Source organism: Anser cygnoides, chromosome 15 (assembly GCF_040182565.1).
Source record: "Anser cygnoides isolate HZ-2024a breed goose chromosome 15, Taihu_goose_T2T_genome, whole genome shotgun sequence".
In the NCBI taxonomy this organism is placed as follows: domain Eukaryota; kingdom Metazoa; phylum Chordata; class Aves; order Anseriformes; family Anatidae; genus Anser; species Anser cygnoides.
In genome coordinates this window covers 12,166,110-12,188,491 of record NC_089887.1, presented here as the reverse complement: position 1 = coordinate 12,188,491, position 22,382 = coordinate 12,166,110, and the positions used below count along the sequence as shown (strand labels likewise).

At 49.1% G+C, this 22,382-nt stretch overlaps 1 protein-coding gene across 7 annotated transcripts in view; it reads left to right on the top strand.

Moving 5' to 3' along the window:
* Nucleotides 1-11,636: 11,636 nt before the first annotated feature.
* CLUAP1 (clusterin associated protein 1) overlaps nucleotides 11,637-22,382 on the top strand; it is a 75,248-nt gene continuing 64,502 nt past the window's right edge. For 2 of the 7 annotated variants that reach the window (XM_013176884.3, XM_013176872.3), the window contains exons 1-5: nucleotides 11,968-12,124; nucleotides 12,341-12,452; nucleotides 14,438-14,522; nucleotides 19,186-19,365; nucleotides 20,384-20,479. In XM_013176884.3, the coding sequence (XP_013032338.3) occupies nucleotides 12,103-12,124; nucleotides 12,341-12,452; nucleotides 14,438-14,522; nucleotides 19,186-19,365; nucleotides 20,384-20,479 (495 nt within the window). In that variant the 5' untranslated portion in view covers nucleotides 11,968-12,102. Of the gene's footprint in view, nucleotides 11,770-11,967; nucleotides 12,125-12,340; nucleotides 12,453-14,169; nucleotides 14,306-14,330; nucleotides 14,339-14,437; nucleotides 14,523-19,185; nucleotides 19,366-20,383; nucleotides 20,480-22,382 lie in introns of those variants that run through there. The other 5 variants (XM_013176875.3, XM_013176878.3, XM_013176877.3 and 2 more) reach the window with 5 other exon arrangements.

Below are 22,382 nucleotides of genomic sequence, written 5' to 3'. Positions count from 1 at the left end.
GGCGGCGCCGCCTCCCGGGGCTCGGGGCCGCCCCGCGGAGCTCCCGGCCCGGCCCGGCCCCCCCCCGGGCCACGGGGGGCCGGGGGCGTGCGGCGGCCCCGCGCGGGGACCCCCTTTGGGGCGCTGTCGGGGGGGCCCTGAGCCCCACGTAGGGGCGTGTAGGGGGGGGTGCGGACCCCGCTGGTGCCCCCCGGAGCCCCCCCGTGCAGCCCAGGGGAGGTTACGGGGCGCCCTGCGCTCGAGGGGGGGTTTGGAAGCGCGGCGGGGCGGCCGGGCTGCGCCCCGAAACGCAGCTGGCTGCCCCCCGCCGGAAAAACCTCGCTGCTGGGGCTGGCAGAGGCGATGCGCTACGGGGGGGCCCACCACCATCCCTCCCCGGCTGTTTCGGGGGGAGCCGTGCCCTCGGGATGCCTTTCCCAGCGCGAGGTGGCACCGGGCCTTTCCCGGGGCTTCCCTGCCCCGTGCTTTTTGCTTTTTGCTCATTGCTTCGGTGAGCCCGGGCAGTGCGCTGATGGAAACCTGGGACTAAGGCACAAGATGTAAAGAGCGGAGCCGGGGCAGGGTCTGGCACCCGATGCTGGAGGGCCCTGGGCCTGGGGTCCCAGCCGTGCTGGTTCATGCTGGGAGGGAGGCACTGGGGCTGCTTCATGCTCCAGAACCGTTACCCCTTACTGAGCAGCCCCGGAGCCATGTGCTAACCCTTTATTTCTAGGTAGACCCCGTGCTGATGGGCAGGTGGGTCCTGCCCAGGGCAGGGCAGAGCAGCGCTGCTGAGGCGGAGGTGAGGGGATCGCGGGGTGACCCTGGCTGGGGACGTCGGGGGTAAGGCTGGCAATGGAAGTTGGGCTGTGACCGAAATCTCCAAAGCCTCCAGACAGCAGAGGATCCAAAGGAAGAGGGTTTCCAGTGGGGTTTCTCTGCTTGAGCATCACCGAGCACGTGGAACGGGGCACAGCACCATGCCCTGCTGCCCACCAAGCCACCGGGGAAAGCTGTGAACCCCCAAGTGGGTGAGCATGTGCACCCGCAGGCAGCTTCAGCCCAAACAGAGATGCTCTTCCCCCCAGAACAGCCTTGCTGGAGGACGAAGGAGTGACTGGGAGCACGGCCAGCACGGCTCCTTACCCCTGGTGGTGGCTGAGGCGCAGAGGAGGTACGTGGCCTTGGAGATGTCACCGCAGCCTCGCTGCTGAAGCCCTTTCCCTGGGGGTTCTGCCGTTCTCCCCCTTGGCGGACAGTTAACTTTGCCTCAGGGTGACAAATGCTGCCTGCACAAGCATGTAATGCCCAAACAGCCACCGGGAAGTGGCCTTGCCAGACGCCCGGGGCGCAGCAGAGCACCAGGGCACACATCTGCGGGTGGAGCGGGACGTGCCCGCCGCTCCTTGCGCAGGAACCTGGGGGCTGCACCCACCCGTGCCCCTCGCTCCAGCCTCTCCCTAGGACATCCGCAGCAGAGCAGAGCATCTGGGCATGGGTTCCCTTCCAAACCAGAGCAGGAAGCCCCAACGTCCCCCCATGTTGACCCAGCGGGGGCACGGAGCTGACCCCTGCTGCAGCGGGGCGCGGGCTGCAGCCTGGCCGGGAGCCTCCCACAGGCAGCAGCACCTGGGTTTGCTGCTCCGCTGCGGTACCTCCGTAACGGGCGGCAGCCGAGCGTGACCCTCAGGTGCATGGCGCCTCGCTCAGCACCCCGCGGTCTCCCCGTCCCGCCCTGCTCTGCTCCTCGCCCTCGCTGCTGCAGGTGAAGAACCGCTCCTCCTCCTCCTCTTCTTCCTCCTCCTCTGCTACCCATTAGCCCTGGTCATGGGATGACGTTGCCACACGGCAGCTTTAATGCCCAAGGGGAAAATGGGGGCTCTGGGGGCAAAGCATCAGCATGCTGGTGTGGTCTCCCTGCCGCCAACGCACGTGGGTGCTCAGCGGTGCAGGGCTTTGCTCCTGTGAGAAGCACCCTGGCTGCGGGAGGGCTCCTCACTGGGGTGAACCAATTCAGGTCACCCTCCCAGGGCCCCGGCTCTCCCGGGGTCACATCCTGCCCGCAGGGCAAGCTCAGCACTCCGGCCAGGATGCTGATGTGCCTTTGGACTTCCCATCAACGGCACCATAGGAAATTAATACACCCTGATCGCGGGTTGACATAAGCAGTTTGTTAGCGTGCACGCACGGATGCGCTCAGGGAGACGTCTGAACAGGAGGAAAGGTGTTTTTTCCTCAGGGTTTGGTAAATGAAATCCTTTGGCAACGATGGCCATTCGCAGGGACCGTGTCTGCCCCCCACACAACCTGAGCCCCTCTCCACCACCGCAGCGGACCCAACGGGGCCGGTGCCTTGAACAGGGACGTGAGGAACGCGCTGTTCCTCTCCATATTGATGCATCTCGGGCAGAGTCTCCATAGCGACTGCAGCGCCTGCAGCTCGGCGGGGCCGGATCCTGACCCACTGGGCGCCGCAGAGCCCGGATGCCGTGAGTGTGGCCGGGCTAGAGGTGGCAGCTCTGCTGTCCCCTGCCCCTTGCCGCTGCCCGGCCTTTTTGGGTCTGCTCGGGCACTTCCCATGTCCACCCCACCTGTCCTGCGGCAGGGCCGCGCTCACCGCATCCTCCTCTCGGTTGTGGCCCTGGCAGCCCCGCACGTGGTGCGTGGGGCAGGTCCCAGCACCTGCAGCCACTGCTCCAGCAGCTCTGCGAGAGATACAGATGCCTGAACCCCCTTCCCACCTCCTCCCCCCTTTGGGGACACCCCATGGGACCACCACGGCCCCCCCTCCCCAGCACCTCCTGAAAGCAGGCTGCACTTCATGTAGCCACCGCAGGCAGGGAAAGTCATACGTGTGTCTTACTGCCGGCTTTGCTAATCGCAATGTGTTGCTTCTCACAGAAATGCTAATCAACGCACCCTGACTTGCAATTATTCAGTGAACTTCTCAGAAAAGGCTGCCGGAGCAGTACCGGGTAGGGAAATTCATCAGGCAGTGAGCGCGGCGCGGGTGGGAGCTGGGCAGGACGATGCTCGGCGCCGCGCTTCCATCCTGCCCTGCTCAGGTGCACCAAAGGCTTTTGTATAGTTAAAAAGCAAAGTATTTTTAATATCAGCAGATGGTGCTATTAAAGATAGCTGCAAAAGCGCAGCCCGACAACACGCGGAGGCAGACCCGTGCGAGCGGTGAGCCGCTTGCCCCAGACTTTGCTCTTTTCAGAAGCCGTTGTGTGCGTATGGGAAAAATTTGTTTCATGTTTGAATCTCTCTGATTCGGCAGGGGATGGATCCTGAAAACAAGACACCAGAGCCAACAGCAACCCAGTGCCAGGCTAAGTGCTGCAGCTGCCCCTAAGCAGTGTGCTCTCCATGCATTGCCTTCAGACTCCATGTCTCAACCCTAAAAATGACCCCGAGCTTTGCCCAGCCACAAAGTGCTTCCTCTTCCTGCAGGGCTGTGGCTTGGGGTGGCTCTTGCACAAAGCGACATCCTAATTATCCTCTGGGGAGCACCAGGTCACCACAGCCAACAAGGACATGGCCACGGACTTCATGGGCCGGCCCGTCGCCCTCACCTCCATCCCCTGGGGCAGCGGCGGCCGGGGACGCCGGCACAGTCACCGCTCTGCAGCAAAGGTCACTTCCAAGCTGGTGCTTCAGCGCCGCATTGCCACATGCTCGTGATAAATGACTGTTCCCAGCTCATAAAGCCATTATCGAATTTGGCACTCTCTCAGAGAAGCCCTCGGCAGACGCCTTCCTACCGGAGCGCCCCGGGCGCGCGGCTCGCTGGGCCTGCCCTCAGAGCTGACCGAGCCCCTCGCGCTTCCGTTGTGCTTCTCGCCTTATTCAAGCAGGAAGGCTGAACGATAAGATCAAGAACTTCTCTGGAAATCATCTATATTCACATCCTGCCCTGGAGCTGGACTCTTTGTACCCGTCCTCTGCTGAAGGGCACGGCTTGCCCTCCTCCATATGTAACGGCTTGGCAGGCGGCGCGGCAGCCGTATTGCAGGGCAGGGTCGCTATACCCCTGGCATCCATAATTCAAGGAGTGGCTAAGAGGCTGCAGCTTTTATTTCACTCCTGCCCATTAGGAGGCTGGCTGCAACTTCTTCTATTACCACCTATTTTAACAGAGTCACATCCAACAGATTGCTGCCCTGTCCTCTCTCCCAGGACAGGGAAGCCAAATCCAGAAGTTTTCTCCCGATGGAATAATTTTAAATCACATGCTGAGATCGATTTCAGGTCTCTCCATAGCCCTGTGTTTGCATTTCACCATCTTTCTTTTTCCCATTCCCTTTGACGCCGGCTGGGTGCAGCCGTTGGTGACTCGGCGCCGTGCCCGTCACTGTGGCAGGACTTGCCCATCCCCAGAGCGGCCACAAAGCAGTGGCACTGGTGGCACCCGGCGCTCCCGGAGAAGTGTGTGATTCAACGCGCTCTGCAAATGCTGTGTCTGCATCTGCACGTTGTTCTCCCAAACCTCTTAGCACTCGATTTGTTGTTATACACTCAAGTCATGTTATTTTATCTTTCCCCCCAAGCTGGGATGAAAATTGACAGCGTTTGGCCTTTCCCACCAGAGAGAAATACCGACCTGGGCAGCCACCAACCTGGGCAAGGAGTCCCTGACCTCTCCCCAACGCTTCTCCCATGCCACCACCCCGCCAGCGCCGGCAGCATCTTTGCTGCAGCCGAGCCAGCACCACGGGATGCATTTTGCAGCTTGGTCTCTGCTGCACCCGCCATGGACAGGAGCACGTGGACGAAGTCACGCCCCTTGCAGCAGTGGCTCTGGACAGCCTGTCCCCTGAGGTCACCAAGCTGCAGGGCTGAGGCTCAGTGCATCACAAGAAACCCGCAGGGATGTTGCTTTTATTAGTGATGGGCAGCTAATGGGCGTCTGCTCAGCACGGGACGTGGCTGTGTCCGTCCTTGCTGTCCCAGGAAAATGGGTCTCACTTCAAAATGCCACCACGAGGCCTCAGCTGCAGACATTTAGCCTGTAGCATCGCAGGTACCTGCCCCCAGCTCCAGGTGGAACCACAGCTGGTTGCTGCTGAGCTCAGCCTGGGTGCGGCTCTGGGCTGAGCCCGGGTGCCAGCCCTTAACAGGAATCGTCCTCAGAGCGCCCCCCTGACTGTTTAGGTGCATCTGAGGCTGAAGGAACTGCTTTGCCAGATCTGGGCAGGAGATAAGAGGTGGTAATTTGCTCCCTAAAAGTCTTCAGATGGATGCTGAGCAGCCTGAAAGGGTTCCTTTGCTCCTCCCTGAAATGCACGCTGGCTGCTGCTCGAGGAATGGCAGCTGGGTCCTGCTGCAGGGCACATCGCCGGCACTAATGTGGGAGCAAAGGTGGGTGTGCTGCTGCCTTGGGTTCCTTTGTGTCTCTCTCCGGTAGATCTGAGGGCTTAAGAAAAACAACCGAATAGTGCCCCTCCACCCGGGGTACCAGACACAGCTTACAGCCGGAGGAAGCAGCAGGCAGCTGGAGGCAGGGCCCTGCGAGCCCTGCTCTGGTCGAGCTGTATCTGCTCCAGCCTCCCGGTGTGGGAATTGCCTGAAGCTGCTGTTCGGCTCAGGATCGCTGTCAAAATCTTCCCCTTTTCCTCCCTTTGGGGAAATTGAAGCAAGAATGAGACTTCCTGATTTCTTCCCTTTGTAGCTGTTCCTTGCATGTGTTACCGTGCCAAGCTCCTGGTTTGGGCTGGGACTGGGCTTTGCTGTGCTGCTGGTGTGGGGCTCTGCTGCGTGCCAGGGATGGCTCCAGCTGAACCTCAGCCTCCGGTGCCCTGATGCCCTTTGTGGCTCGGCACAACCAGCAGGTGCTGCTGCTCCGGGCTCTTTCCCCTGACATTGCTGGCACCAGAGTTTGCAGCACGCACGAGGAGGGTCCTGCAGGCGGTGCCAGGTGTCAGCAGCCCTGGAGCCTCCTGCGACTCCACGTGCTTTGGGTGAGGTTTTGAGGGGTTTTCACTTCTCTTAGTGAATGAAAGCTGGAGATGGGCCCTGGGCTTACTGGCACCACGGTACATCTTCTGGAGCTCCCCCAAAGGGAGGTTTCTGGGTGCATGTGTCCCCTCTGCTCAAAGAGGTGCAGACGTGTCCACCATGAGCTTCTCCTGATGTCACTGCAGATCTTCCAACAGCTTAACTGCAGAGGAAACAATGTCACCTGCCCAGGAAACCTGAGATCTTCATTACCTCACCAATAACTCCCCAAATCCCTCAATATCTCCAGTGCAACAGCTTTTGCTTCAACTGCAGAAAGGTTACAAGGGCTCTCCCCATCTGCTGTGCGCTTCGGACAGAGGCAGGTGAGGACTGCGGTGCAGCCAGCTGCTGGAATGATGTTGGGTTGATACAAGAGCAATCGCTTCCTCCATGGGCAATTTCACAGCTGAGTGGATTTTTGCGATAGGACACTAAGGACAGACAGGATGCATCTGGGCTGCTTCCAGATGAGGCATGGCTCTGCTATTGCTCATCTCTTCCTTGCAATCGTTCTCGCACATGGGCTGGGTCTGCCCAGTGTCCCATCCGCAGAGATCAGGAGCCAAAATATTGACTGTACAGAAGAGACACAAAACTTTTCACAAGTGAACCATGATTTTGGATCCCTTTGCCTAGTAGTGATGATGATCTGGACTTTTGGCCCCACGTAGTCTATAAATCAAGCTGTGCCAAGCCATCTGAATTCAGACACCCCAAGATTAGGGGGATTTGGGGGAGGTAAGTGCTTACAGCTGGCTTCAGGCAGGCCACGTGGCACTCAGCTTTGAAGGGAGCTGCTAGAGAGTGGAAATATCGTCTTGTTTTTCACTGCATATAGATGAGAATCCAGTCCCTCCTCTCCTGACCTGTCAGACGAAGTCTGAGATAGATCTGGAAATCTATTTGCTTGGGGATGTTTTTTCATCCTAAGTAGCTTCTCTTGCTTATCTGCTGAGTGATCAAACAGTGGCGGTTGATTTATTACCCCTTCTGCATGATACATGGGCTGCTGCTCATCCTGGGCACCGCACTCTGCTCTCCAGGCTCCCTTAATGCCAGCACATTAGCAGGAGGGAGCAGCTGTGCAATGTAATTACAGGGAACGTGACATTCCTGGATGCTTCCCTTCCCCAGGCACAAAGCATCGCATCTCTGGGGTTCCTTGGCACAGCCCCGTGGCTCCCACCAGTGGTCTCCAGCCGTCCCCTGTCCTCCCCTACCTAGAAATAGCAGTCGCTGTCCTGTCCTCGCTTCTGGAGCGATGAGGAGATGGTAAACAAGTGGGAAGTGTGGGGGCTGCTCCTGAAACTCTCTTCCATGCTCAGCAGCAAGCAGAAACCCCAGGTTGTGTGGATGGGGCAGCGAAGGTGGCAGCACATGGCACAAAACAACCTTCAGGTGACAGTGAATCTGCCCCGGCTGTGAGCTGGGGGAGGCTCAGAAGCCAGGCACCAGAAGTGGGGTGCAGAAACCTGAATGTGAAGCATCTGTGTGACACTCGCATATACCAGCCAAATGAAAGCCTTTTTTTTCCCACCCTGCCTTTTCTTTTCTCACCAGCTTCTCTCTGAGTGAATTGCTCTGGCAGATTCCCTTCCCAGTCCTTCAAGCCGTAAGGGGTCTGCCCATAGAGCTGACGCTCTCCTGCAGCATTTATCTCACAGATAGCTCAGGAAGCAACACAGCAGAAGCGGTCTTTATTTTCTCAGCCATCAAGGCAACCACATTCTCATTTTGCGGTGCCTGAGAGGTGGCTTGGAGCAGGCTGATGCCTGCAGCAACTTCACACGGAGCTCTTCTGGGATGTACAAGAAGTGTGAGGCCTTTTTACTCCTTTTTCCCATCAGGGAGGGCACAGATGAATGTTTGTTGCTTTGTGCTCGAGGAATCTCAAGAATCCTCGATCATCTCAAGGCTTTCTACTTCTCATTTTAAAAAAACATTAGAGAAATCAGAATAAAAATTGCTGGCTTTCTCACGTGGTCATATTTTCAACAGCAGAGTTTATCCCAGCCCTGCCAAGAGCTCTAGCCATGCCAGCCCTGGGATCAAGGACTGAATCTGCAGTGCAAGAAGAGCCACACAAGACAAGGAGACAACATCAGGGAAAAAAAGTAGGTGAAGCCTGCAGCTCTTCTCCCTGCTTGGCAGGTCAGTGAGCAGCAAGGCTCTGGGACGTGGCAGGGATCAGCTGCTGCTGGAGGGAGGCTGTGCTCAGGCTCTCAGAAGTTTGTTTTAGCTAGAAAAATTTCTTCTTTCAGTTTTAGATATGTGAGTTTCTAGGTGGGGTGCAGTTCTGAAACAGGGGCACAGAGGAGCGTGGGCACAATGGCTCAGCCTGCCCCTGGGAAGGGCGTTGTGATGCGATGCCACCACCTGCCCTAGCGCTCCCCAGACTGCCCCGTGCTGCTCAGCTGCCCGCCAAGCGCAGCTTATTTGGGATTTTAGAGCATCAGGAAAGCTCCATTTCAATGATCTGGCAGAGACACTGTGGCCACTCCTTCTGCATGTGAGCTGGAAGAAGCCTCGCTGGCAGCCCCTGTCTGCCTCTGCATCTGTGAGCACGGGCAGGTGCCGCCAGGGATGCGCGGCGAGCGGCCAGGTCAGCCCGGCTGCCAGCAGCAGTCCCCCGTGGGAACAGCACAGAAGAACAGTTCTCCACCAAGTGTTATGGAAAAAACACTTTAGGACAATCTGCCAGGTGTTACGATGTAGAGGTGTGAGAATTTGGCTAGAAACGTGCCATAGCAACTTTAATGTCAAGTGCTGCCAAAAGAACAACCTTAGGAAAGAACAGCAGAATGCTTAAAATGAAAAATAAGTATATATAAAAAAAAAAAAAGCCTTCATTTGCAGGAAGCTGGCAACAAGAGTTCAGATGGCTGAAAGAAGGAAAGATTACTAGACCTGGTTATTTGCGTGCTGGGAACCTGGCAGACAGGGGGGCAGTGTTCGGATGCGACGGGACCGTGTGGAGCCTGGGATGGGAGCTGCCAGAGGGGAACTGGAAAGTGTCAGCTGACGGCCAGGAGAATCGGAGCACCAGGTCAGCAGGGCTGCTCTGGTTGCAAGGAGCACCTGGGGAACACCGAGGAATAGGCAAGCCACGAGACTCTTTCTCTCTTCTCAGATGAAGATGTGGTAGGCAGATGTGACCAAATAGTTCTTCCTTCCTAAAGGCTCTGAAAACAGCTCTTGAGAGCAAGCAGAGACTGGTAGGTGTCATGAGGTCTGGCTGCCCTTGTGAGGTTCAAGGCAAGTCACCTAAAGCAGGCTGCTCAGGACCATGTCCAGAGAGCTTTTCAGTATCTCCAGGGATGGAGACTCACAAACCTCTCTGGGCCTAGTCACCCTCCTAGTAAAAGGAGTGTTTCCTGGCATTCAGAGGGAACCCCTGTGTTTCAGGCTGTGCTCGTTGCCACTCGTCCTGTCACGGGGTACCACTGAAATGAGCCTCACTCCGTCTTCTTTACAGTCTCCTTTACATACAGTTTTTCGTGAATAGTCAAGAAGTGCTAGATGTTCTTCAGCAGCTAGTTGGAAGTCATCCTACATAGCTAAATACAAGATACTGTAATGATACTTTATCTGTTGACAGCTTCACAGAATGGCTGAAGTTAGAAGGGTCATCTGGTCGAACCTTGTGAGACTGCTTCTCCTTCCCTGCCTGCCACCTCTCAGGTCGCAGAGCTTGTCTCCGGCCCTGCTGCAGAAACTGTGCTTCTTGCAGAGGCACGGCAGTTTGCACAGCAGCCTCTGGCACTAAGTCAGGAGCTGACACAGACATCAGGCTGTCTGATGGCATATTTGAATGATGTACTATTTAAAAGCACATTCTGCTAAACACTTGCAGCAGTTAAAAGGGACCGGATGGCATGCAGCCTGGATCAATGATGTTCAGCTGCTCAGGTCAGTGGTTTCTTGGTGAAACCACTGACTGATGGATGCTCATGAGCCAATGGATGACTCCACTCCAGTGGTATGGAGCCAGAGAAATGGCTAAAAGTTGTTGGCACAGCCCTGAAGTCAAAACAGAAGGACATAAGTGGGATGAGGTGATACAAACAGGGCCCGGGCTGTGGAAGGGGTTGCCTGGCCCCAGTTGTAGCACACATGGTGCTTATCAGCCCTGAGGTGATTTGGGGAGCCCCAAAATTCACGTGTGCAACATGTGAAACAAGCAGATAAGAAAATTTTCCATGAGGATTTAAATAATAAGCTGTTACTGATGGTCTCTTCTGTCATTCCCAACTGCATCTCACAGCGTTGCCATTCATAGCAGGGGCTGCTAATTCCTTATCACCAGCGGTCTGGGCTGAGTGGTGCAGCCACCACCTTCCACCAGGCACCGGTCTGCTTGTGCCTGAGGGGCCATCAGTGCCCTGTGTGCTCACAAAACGCTTGGGCGGTGTTCATCACCCCTGCCTGGCTTCCTCCTACACCTTCACCAGGCCCCCAGCAGAGGTTGAGGCTTCCCACAGCCCTAATGGAATGAAATTGCATTTAGATGAAATTAGAGGCTTGGATGGAGACCAGTCGCTGCAGGTGTACAGTAAAGATATCAACTCAGAAATCTGCGATGTTGTCACATAGTTCACCTATTGCTGCAGGAAATCTGCGCCAGAAGTTTAGGTTTTCCTTCCTTTCCAACAAAATGTCCAGCTTCTGTAGTGGTGAAGGGAAGAAAAAAAACCCAATGCAACATTAAAGTGTGAACTGGGCTGTGGAATGGGGAGTAGTTTACGTGGAGGCTAGTTCATGTCTGGGGGTATGAACACAAATGTATAGCACTTTTCTCTTGGGTCAGAGTTTCTGGGGATGGGAACATGGCAGGGAGAAAGGTTTGGCCCCATGCTGCAGGTTCCTGCCAGTTATATGGCTGCAGTTTGCTCCTGGCCCTTTTACTTCAAAGCTGCATTCACTCCAGTGACATTCATGCTGCCTAATGTTCATCTATGAATATGAAGTGAAGAGCTGAGTTAAACAATATGGTGACCTTTTATTTCATTTATTTTATTTTATTTTGCCCACCAGTCAATGTGGTACAGCAGGGGAATGATTCCTTCCTTCTCTGGTTTTCCCTGCCCAAGTTATTGGATGGCTGATAAGCTCTTGAACTAATGAATTATTTAAGGTTTTCTATCTTACGGCTTTCTGGCATTAGGAACCCAACCTCTAATCATGTATCCTGTTTTTTAATGTAACTACTTATTTTCCATTTTTATCTTCATAGGATTCATTGTTATTTCCTTGCTTTTGATTGCTCTTTTGATCATGTAGATAGGGGGCTGCTCAACAGAGTTTGCGTGTGCATGTGTTACATATGCTTGAGCAGTCGGAACTGGTAAACTGAGGACTGTTCACAAAATGTACTGAGGCATCCATAGATCAGCCTGACATCTAGATTATTTTCAGGTCATTCTGCCCCGCAATATTGATGGCCCTGTCAGTAAGAGCTGTGGCCACTCTGCCCGGTGCTTCCGCAGTCCCGTGGCCAGAGCTCCCGTTCCTTTAGGACATCTGAAACAACAAAGTGTTGGCGGAAAAACTGTCACGTTGTCCTTACTTGATTCATCAACATGAGAACTCCTGTTGGCTACGTCTGTAGGGGCAAACTCGGGACACCGATAGCCTTTGAGTAGTTTGTTATGAAACCCCGCTGACAGGATCAGTCGGCGTCAGTCGTGGGCAGGAGCTGAGGGGTGGCAGGGGGCGAGGGGCCGGCCTGGGGACACGGCTGTTGCTGGGTGTCGTGAGGACGGACAGCGAACGTGGAAGTATTTGCTGGAGGTATTTGCTCATCGCAGGGGTCTGCGCTGCTGCATGCGGCATAGGCTGCTCCTGGGGCTGCCCGTGCGTTTCGGTGAGCCGGGCAGATCCTGCCAGCGCCGTGTGGAGCGAAGCGCTCCTGCCCGTCCCCGAGCTCAGCCCCGCTCCAGTGTGCGGGCAGAGCTGCGTGCCCCCGCCTCGCCGCCATCCCAGCCCCCGGCCCTCCCACGGGACCCGAGGCGGGATGCGGCCCTCCTCGGCGCTTCGCTTCCCGATGAAGTTCGGCCCGGCCGCTGCGCCGTAGGGCGGTTGCTGTAGCGACGAGCGGCGCGGCCTGGTGCGGCGGAGCTCCCGATGTCGTTCCGCGACCTGCGCAGTGAGCGCGGCCACGGGTCCCTTCGTGTCCCCCCCTGTCCCCCCGTGTCCCCCCTCGGGTCCCCGGGCTGGTGCGAAGGGCTCCCGGGCCGGGCTCAGAGCCGCGCCGTGCTCCGTTAGGGGCGCCGCGATGGCGGCCGGGCCCCGGCTCCTCACGGGGGGCTCGGGGTCGGTGCTCGCAGCAGCGCCCGGACCCGCGCTCTCGGCTGTTTTTCAGATTTCACCGAGATGATGAGGGCGCTGGGGTATCCCCGGCTCATCTCCATGGAGAACTTCCACGCCCCGAACTTCATGCTGGTTGCCGAAGTGCTGCTGTGGCTGGTGAAGAGGTGGGTGGGTGGTCGCTGCCGTGGGGCCGCGGGCCTCGGACCGACGGAGAAACTTAACGCGACCCGGCCGTTCTCTGACATCTCCCCTCCGCGTCACGTAGAACATGCAGTAATTAAGTTTGGGGCTTTGGAGTTTAATTATAGAAGCTGACAACGTGTTTTGGTAACTGAAGTAGAGAATAGTCCCCGAGTCCTGTCAGAGACGGCACCCTGAAGTTGGGTGTACTTAAAGGTGCTTTTACCTTTCACGTATTCCACAGGCTGTACCGCTGGCCTTGCACCCCAACCAGGGCGATGTGCAGTCAGAACTGCTCGTTAGTTAGTTTTTATCTTGTTACAGTTCTTACTGGTTCAGCTTGGGCTTGTCTAGCATCCGTGCTGCATTGTAAAACCGTGTGCATATAAATACAGTATTCACCTACCGCTATTCAGCTACGGTTTTGCACCCACCTAACCCATTGACAGACTTTGTTTAAACGTTTATGAAACTTGACCTGCTGATACATACTCTTCTTTCCCTCACATGTGAAAAAAATAAAACAACTTAAGCTACTCCCCACATCGAATATTCCAATGGAAAATAGTGATCTGTTTGCCTGATAGCTGTTTCTTTGGCCTGGATTTGTAATTGATATAATAGCTGGGAAATTAAATTGAATGGATGTTTCCTGAATGCTGTCACAATTGTAGTAAAATAGGGGAATACTTAAAAATGATTCAAAAGTACTTGAAGTGAGTTACCCAAATATTATTTAAACTACTGCTATTACACAGAGGGTCTAAATTACTTGTTGTTTCCACCTCATGTTTAAAAGTGTGAATCAGTGTCCCCCCCACAGCAACACAACAGGGTTGCTGTGAAAATAAAGAAAATAAAAATATCATTTTTAAAATAGTATTTCTAAAAATAATAAAAATAATAAAATATCATTTTAAAAAATAGTATGTCCCTACATAAAAGCTTAAACTTCAATGCTGTGAGATAACTGGGAGCTCTGTGCCTGTTAGGGAAGCATTTTACTTTCAGACCAAACAGCAACTGAATGCCAGCATCCTTCTCTGTTATGAGTCAGATTTACACTTGACACTGACAAGCAGCTTTTCCTCTCAAGAAGCCTTTTGATTACACTTTAAAGCGGAGAGGCTACTTTGCACATGCCTTGCTCTTAATTGCAAATGTGACTTGAAAGGGAAGATGTTGTTTTTTTTTTTGCCTGTCTGAATGGTGAAAATCTCAAAGCCCGGGAATAACCCCAGGAATTTACTTTTTTTTCTTCCTTGGTTCCTGTAGGCTGGGGACTTCTGGAAGTTTCTGCGCTTCACTAGTCCTTTTTAAAAAGCAGTTCACAATCTTTCCGTCTGCTTTTTCATGTTTCATTTAATTCTAAAAGTAATATGTGTGAAAGGATGTCCGTGAGCGTGTACTTTTCTTATGTATTTTGAGAGTGTGGAAACATGTATGGTAACATTTTAAAAGACAACGTGGCTCTTTTTGTTACTGCCATCAGTAGTAATCTAGCACACAACATTTTAACGTACCACCTGAAAGGCTGAGAAGATGAGCTCTGTCATATGCCAGGTGTTTTAAATTGTGAAGCCACGTGTGATCAAGTTTAGTTTGATTTACAGAAGCAGCTTGTGATTTGAGTAGTAAGTTATTGCTGAGTATAAGTATTTCACAGATTTGATTAAGTCAGCTAAATTTTGCTCCTTTGCAAAACCCTGAGTGAAAAGATGTATTCTGGATCCCAAAATAACAGTTTCTGCTGGAGAAGTATCTCGAGTTCCATAGTTTTTGCAGTTTGTACACAAACCCCTCAATGCATTCTAGGGCTTGGATCTCTGTATCTGCAGTAGGAGCTAAAGAGTTATTTTCAGTTTTATACGTGTGTTGTCTTTTTTTGTTTTGATTTTGCCTCACAAATGAAAGAGTCTCCTCAATACTGCGTATTTATTTCAGAATTGATACATGCTTCTTTCCACAGGTACGAGCCTCAGACTGACATTCCTCCTGATGTTGAGACGGAACAGGACCGTGTTTTCTTCATTAAGGCTGTGGCTCAGTTTATGGTATGTCTGTTTATTTCACATTGAAATACGTGTTCTGTGTTAGCTTTAGTGGTTTCCCTCTTAATCCCTTATGATTTCCGTTTGATGGGTGGCTGAGTATGTACTGTACTCTGTGATGTATGTCAAATTGCAGGTCAGCTTTGTTTTCTCTCTGACATAATAATTTAGGCTATATAATTTACTGGGGAATTCTGCTCAGGATCAAAAATACAAATTAAAAAATAGTAAGACAATGAAGAGGAAGGGAGAGAGAGGTTCATTTCAGAACTTACTACTAATAAAGCTTCAGCTATTGCAATGATATAAGCATAACTGCTTACCTGATACTGTAAGTAGCTTCATTTGAGTCATAGTAGTGAAGTCAAGTAGAAGTATTCTTCCTTGGTTCATAGGCTCTTTGGGCCTTGAGTGTTCTTTTTGGCTTGTATTTGCACGGATCCAAAACAAGTGGCGACCTTGTCCGTGACTTGGGATCCTGATGTAACAGCTGTTACAAACTTGAGGAGCCCAGGGTATGCTGTTACTGAAATCATGTAGAGTTATGTCCGTGACTTCACAGAATTGGAATCTAAACATCTAATGATAAAACAGAATTCATCTTTATCTCTTAATATTGGGGGGGTGGGGAGTGCGAGTAAGAGTGAAAGATATAGCTGTAGATAGGACGTTTGTGAAGCCCTTTAAATGGGTTCAGAAGAGATTCTGTCTTATTTACTACTAACTTTGGATACCTAATTAGTTCATATGCTTGAGTAGTTATAACCTCTGATGTGCTCTATAGAATTGTACACTGGTATTCTGTCATATGAGCCTTTTCACTGATTGGGCTGAGGCACGTTTTTCTCAGAGCCAATCTTTTACCCCCTTATTCTTAACCATACTTGAATTAGGTTATCAACTTCTGTAATCTCATGCGATAAGAACACAGTCCTTCACATCAGCCTTGTTACTTTGATGTATGTGGCATGAGCCTTTGCTGTTACGACACACCTGTGCACAACTTTAATCAGGTGGAAAAAACTTAGTGGTTAAAACTTACAGATGGGTTTGGAAACAGTGGAATTCCTTCTGCTAGAGCCAAAGATTAATTTCTTATAAAACTTCTCTGATTTTTTAAAATATATTAAAATGATATTCTAATCAGGATGACTTTTGTCTTCAGATTTGTGATGGTGTCCACCATAAGTTTCCTTGATTCTTAATTTTACGTTGTTCCGAATGTGATTCACATCTGTGCATACCAGAATGTACTTCTGAGCCCTGGAGCATCGTAAGATGAAGTGAACAGATGTATTTTGTTGGGAGGGATTTCTTCCCTCCAAACCAAGCATGTCTTGAAATGAAAAGATGGAGTCATTAGTAATGTTGTTAATACATTTTCCTTTTACTACCTGATTTCACGGAAGATATCCCTAAAGATTTTGAAGAATTATTTTATTGAGAAAATGAAATGAATTGAAATTTCTTTAATCATCCTATGCTTAGTTAATATTACAAAATAATGTGGGGATTATTGTAGTTCTTCAGCATTTTCAGAATGAGAAAAGCTTGTAGACATTTCCTTAATAACTCAATGTCTGTGGAACCCACAGTTATCTTGTCTAGTAGCTGGGAGCTTTATGCGTCCGTAGCCAGAGGTGAGATGTGATAGAGACAGATTTATTGTAGGGAATATCGGGATGGATTAATCACCATGAAATATATCTAGAATATTCCTTTCCTTTACCAGACAAGGAGTATAAATGTGTTTTTACTCAAACAATGCATTGCTCTGTGTTACTGGGTTTAGATACTACCGAGACTGTGCTGTTGTACAGGAAAGAATGTGAAATGCTTGGGCCAGCTAGGATAAAGACTGGGTCTGCAACTGAATGGCTGGAGCACACAGCTGGGACTTCTGGTGGTTCTTCCCTGAGCTGTTTTTGCTTTCCCATCACACAGTATTTGGCTAATTAACTGGTTACAAGGACTGAAACCTGTGTCTGGCATAGGCACAAGTCCTGCTCCTGGTACTGCCTGGGCTGTGTGCTTTACAGCTGTGTCGGGGTTCCAAAAAGGCCAAATGTCAGCAGCAAGGATCGCTGCAGAAACCAACCAAGGATCTCAGGGCCCGAACTATTACTGTCTTTGGATGCTCTATTGGTAATGTGCAGAGAGCTCTTAGGAGCACAGGAGTGTGTTAGTAGTGAGCCATGGGGTAGAGGAGATAAATTGCAGGGCTTGTTGCTTTGCACAGCAAGGCCCTGTGTTTGTGGCATGTCCATAGCTCTGTGTCCTGGGACTGCCCTCACTGCTGGAATTAATGTTTGTTGTCAGATTCGGGACCTAGTGGTTTTGTGGGGTTTGGAGGAGGGTTACGATGCGTATGACCTCATGTAATTAGGATATCCGTTTCATCTGTCCTGTCTCATAGGAATATAAATTCTTCCTGCTTGCGGTTATCTCTTATTGAATTACTGAATTGACAGATAGAAAGTTTTAACGTAACAGGAAAGATGTAGACTGTTGGGAGAAGCAAGGACAAAGGTACTGAGCCTGCCACCCTTTGGTTTAAATGGTACGGCATAGCATCCCCTCCTACGCAGCACAGAGGAAAGTAAGATGGGACTGGAAAAATCCGCCAGCCACTTTAATCCCCCAGGAAGGGGACTTGCAGCACAGTGGCAGTGGCACGGTGCCGTGCTGCTCTGTGGGTCAGGCAGGAACCTTTCGCGTTCCCGCTTCTCTGAATGTCTTTACTGAGGCTCTGCCTTGGGTCCACAATTTGGCTCCATGATAATAATGAAGCAGGTTTTAAAGTAGAGGAAATTTTCTGGCTGTTGATTCCATTCTTATAGTAAATTTTTATTTCTTTTCTATTGCATTGTAATAATTGGATTTTCAGGATAGATGGAAGTGATTCGTGATGATACTTTAAAACTATTTGGAGTTGTTAGAAAATAGGTGACTGAATCTCGAGCTTTCCAAACATGAAGTTTGCTTGCTTGAATAGGCAGTGCAATTATGTCAATCTGAAAAATATATGTAGTTTTATGTGTTTTTCCTCTTTCTATTTCTAAGTAGCCTTTGAGTGCAAAACATTTTTTTCCTTTTACTAGACATTGATTTTTCTTTCTTGAGGTTGAATGGAACTGAAATTGGAATTCCTGTCTCTAACCATGTCCTTCATGATGTGGTGTATTAGTCTTCTTTGTGTAGTGGATGTTTAACAGATTCTGTCAATTTAATGGCATACTTCTCTTAAAATTTAATACCTACTGTTTCTACGGTTTAGTTTTTTAGATTCCTTGTACCCAAAGAGATGGAAGAACACATCTGGCTTTCTGCTTTGTGTGTCGGTTCGTTTGAGGTCACATTGGCCAAAATTTTCAAAAGCGGTTCGGGGTTTTTGTACCGTAAGCCTCATACTGCCCCTGATCAGGGTGTGCAACATCAGTAACCTGTTCTGGAAAGTGTGACTTCACTTTTACCTGTGCTCCTGCGTGCAGGAAGTGGGTGTAGAGTCACTGTGCTGCATTGTGACTTGGTGAAGAAAGAGGCAAGATGCAAGCACCGCCCAGAAATCTGGTTGTAAAGTCATGAAGCTTGGCCGGAATCAGATGACAAAACGTTGATCAACAGCTGTTTGCTTTGTTTCCTTTGCTCCCTGAAAAGTTGGAGCTAGGTCCGTGGTTTGAGATGCAGTCCTTTCTCCCTTCCGTTTCACGTGAAACTTTCCTGCGTTGAAGTATTCGGAGAAGCCCAGTGCAGAGTGGGCAAAGCTAGTACCAACCGTTCTGGTGTTCGAGTCGTGTATCCCGAGGCTGAAGGTATTGCACTGCTAGGCATCCGTAAGAGGATGTGAAGTTAAAACTTAGCTGTATTTGTATTTGTAGAACTAGAGGGCAAACAGTTCTTCTTTGCTTGTCTGTTTAGTCAGGCCATCAGCAAGAGTGCCTCAAGGTTTAACCTGGAGTTTGGTGTTGGCTCCTTGTGGCTGTTCGTTTGTAACGTAATCTTGTTAGGAATTTCAAGAACTCCGTTTGTGTCCTTTCTGCAACAGATGTGTAGCTTCTGCGATGCTCACTTTTTCCCTTTGGTATTTTGAATTAAAAAATGATAACGTTATAGTTTTTGATGGTTTTTTTCCTTACTGGTCTGTCCGTACTTTTCAGAGATGGAAGACAAGGGAATAAAGTCGGTAATATTGTAGCAGGGAGTAATTTGAGAGAAACAATAAAATATTCTGAAGGTACTGCTGAAAGAGAAGACAGTTAAATTAGGATAATTGATCTTATTCTTGTAACTCATTAAGGGTGAAATTTACCTCTCTGCAGCATCATCACAAGACCTGGGCAGCACTTACATTCCACTTAAACTTAATTTGAATTTAAGTGGTGCACAGGGTTTTTGCTGATCTTCGCACAGGGAAGAATTAATGGAGAGTTTGAGATTTTTTTATTCTGGTAATTATCTGCAAATGTTCTGACGTGCAGAAAGTGCACATATTTCAGAAAGAATTCTTTTAGAAACATCAGCAATACGGTGAGGCAAATTTGTTTCCAAACAGGAAGATTTATTCTCATAAAGCAGAGGATGGTGCCCCCAAAAAGAGCTTTAGAGTGAAGTGTGAAAAGGTAAAGATTTTGTTCTTTGTTACATGATAAATTCTTTCTTCCCAAAGGCTACCAAGGCTCACATAAAGCTCAACACGAAGAAGCTTTACCAGGCAGATGGCTATGCAGTGAAGGAACTGCTGAAAGTCACCTCTGTGCTTTACGGTGCTATGAACACCAAGGGAGTGGAGCGCGCAGACGTGAGTGAGGAAGACAGCAGCAAATTCAAGTTTGATCTTGGCTCAAAAGTAAGGAAAACTTGTAATCTTGTTTTGTATTAATCTGTGGAAAAAAAAACCAAACATTTTCTGGCTGAAACCTAAGTAGAGAATGTTCTCTAAAGGAAGTTGATATGTCTTTATCTCAGACTTTCTGTGGCTGAAGTTACACACTATGGCTTGTTTTTAATTTGTGTGTTCTTAAGCAGAAGTAGAGGCAACAGAGGCACAAAATTGGTTATCTTTGTTTTGCATTGCTATTGAAATTGCAGAGCTATTGGAGTAGGCCAGAATAAAGACTTATTTTTTCTCTCTTAATCTCATTGCAACAAGGGAGCTTCCAAACCACTGACTGATAGTTGGGTTTTGAGCCAATTTGGGTTGAGTGAAAGGGGAATCTTCCTATCATCTTAACGGACATCAAATGTTGTTCAAGCCCTTAAAATAAATGCCTTCTCTAGATATTTCATAAAAAAAAAAAAAAGGCAACCAACAAAACTGTGTTAAATAAGAGGAATTCTTGTTGCTGCTTTTTTGTTACTTTTATCACCTCTTTTATGTTCTGGTATCTTTAGTCTTTGATTCTATTATAGCTGTGCTATGTCAGATCTGCTAAGAAAGTACCGAGAAGAAATCATGAAAAAACACTTATCCTAGATGATCAGTATTTGCTATCTATGCACCATGCTAGTCATGTACCTTCTATTATATGCACTTTTTACTTTTGCATGTGGAAAAAGGTATTTTCCCTTTTCCCTGGGCAGCACGTGAACCAACAACTGGCAGAGTCAGTTTTGAGGAGTGTTTTTTGTTGGCCTGAGGTGTCTGGGGTTTTACTGATGTGTAAATGGAGGCTAATCTAGACCACGTTAAAGCCAAGAGACAGGCTCACTGTGATTCCGGTGGGGAACTTCAGTGCTACAGTAGAGATTCAGCCTCTGTGCTGGCCTCCCATGCATTTTTAACATAAAATGGGAAAAATCTGTGGATCTTCTGTGTGATATTGTGGATTCTCTTTTGCCATTGAGTGCTGTTGCTCTGTTTCCAGATTGCTGACTTGAAGGCAGCTAGACAGCTTGCTTCTGAAATCACCTCCAAAGGAGCAAGTCTGTATGACTTACTTGGCAAAGAAGTTGAGCTAAGGGTAAGTAAACCCTGGAGAGTGTACAAGAACTTTTGTTCGCTGGGTGCTGCGAAGGAAAAAAGGTGGAAAAAGTATGTAGCTGTTTTTAACAGCTGCATCTAAAATGAATATCCTGTTATTTGTAGGATTGGGTCAGAAAGTTTGCGTTTTCTTCCCACTCATTAACACCTGGATTGCAATGAAACTGAGAGAACAGTTTTTGGCACTTTCTCTTCAGAAGAAAACTGAAATAGTCTGTGAAGAACTATTTGGGGATATTGACTTCACGTGTATGTTTTAGCAGTGGTGATGAATGTGTTCTGAAAGATAAATGATTAATGCCTTTAGTTATCCAAGTGCAAGGCTCGTTATTTCTGTTACAGTAATTGAAAGCCCCACAAGCCTGCAGGGTACATATTCTTTAGCTTTGTTGTAAAATCACAAGCTATTGCATGAAGTCACGGAAGTGTCATCAAACACTTTGCCAATAAGTCTTTCAATATTTTCTTTAATGCTTTCATCTGTAATGCTGTAGATTATTTGTTTGCTGTTAACAGACATTTAAGCGAGGGAAGCCCAGAATATCTAGTATTGTTTTTGGTAATCTTCAGATTTGTAATATCTGAGCTGTGGGAAGCGCATCCTGTAAGAGCAGTAGACTGTGTGCCTTGACAACTAATGCTCCCGGGTCCTCGTTTGATGGAGTGCGAGTGTTTCAAAGGATGGATGATGCACAGGGAAGATTACCTGTGGAGCGTTGTCTTTTCTTCTAGATACATTAGCATGGTGTACAGCTGTGTGAAAGACATTAGTATCTTAGAAGGGAGAGAGAAGTGATAACCAGTTTAATTCAACATACACAAGTCTTACAAAACTGTTAATCAGTCACTTGTCATCTTGTACTTTTTGCTTAATTTGCTGGCTTTGACATTTTCACATTTTCACGTGAGTACTGCCTAACGTGCTAATGCTTGCTTTAGAGCATTAAACTATTTTTTTTCTGTATGTGGCATCTCTTAGAGCTCAGCTAAAAAGTCAAGTATAGGTCAGTGTAAGTCAGCATTTTTAGAAAGTACTTAAGCATTGCTTTGAAATTGGTCATTGTTTAATCACTTTAAATCAAGGCTTTTAGGAGTCCAACTGACTTTAGAACTGGGCCTTAAAATAGGGACTTACACAAGTGCCGAGTGCTGAAAGTGTGAAATGAAAAATCAAGAGATGGGTAAGTGCTTCATCGCAGCCACTTCTCATTGCACCCATTAAGAGACCTTCAATGGTAGTCTGTTTAAGGGTGCGATTTGTAAAAGGATAGAATTTATTATATACTGTAGAGAGCGTATGTTTCTTGTGGTGTAACGACCGAGTGCACAAGCTGGGGCTAACTGATCTTACAGAGGTACGCAGTTTGTATTTTGCAAAAAGGCTTGACAGACTGAATTTGTTATCTTTAAGAAATCCTGTCCTAGGAAAGATGACCTTTGCTTCTGTCTCATTAGCTACGAGTTTATATCTTTAAAGCACAACATGACACTATGCCAGTGCAGTGAGTACCTCAAGAGCAACAAAGAAAATTTCTTGCTCTGTTCCTTTGCATTTGATACTGGTTCCAGCCTTCTGAGTGATTTGTTAAAACTGGAGGAAAAAAAAAAATTGGCTTGTGTGTTAAATGCCAAGTTTGGTATGTAATTGTGTACGAGTTTGAGATTTAAGCATTTAGCAAAGCAAATAATTTTCAGGTTAAAAAGCCATGAGGTTGCAATAAGCAGTTTTCTGGTGGAGTTTGTCAAGTTTGTTTGTTTTAATTATAAGCAGTTGTTTTTTTACTTCATGGCTTTGTTTTCTTCTACAAAGACTGCTAGCGTGGTGATGGTGATTACTTGGCTTTTTGTTGTTTTTTATTTTAAATGGGGTCGCTGAGCACTTG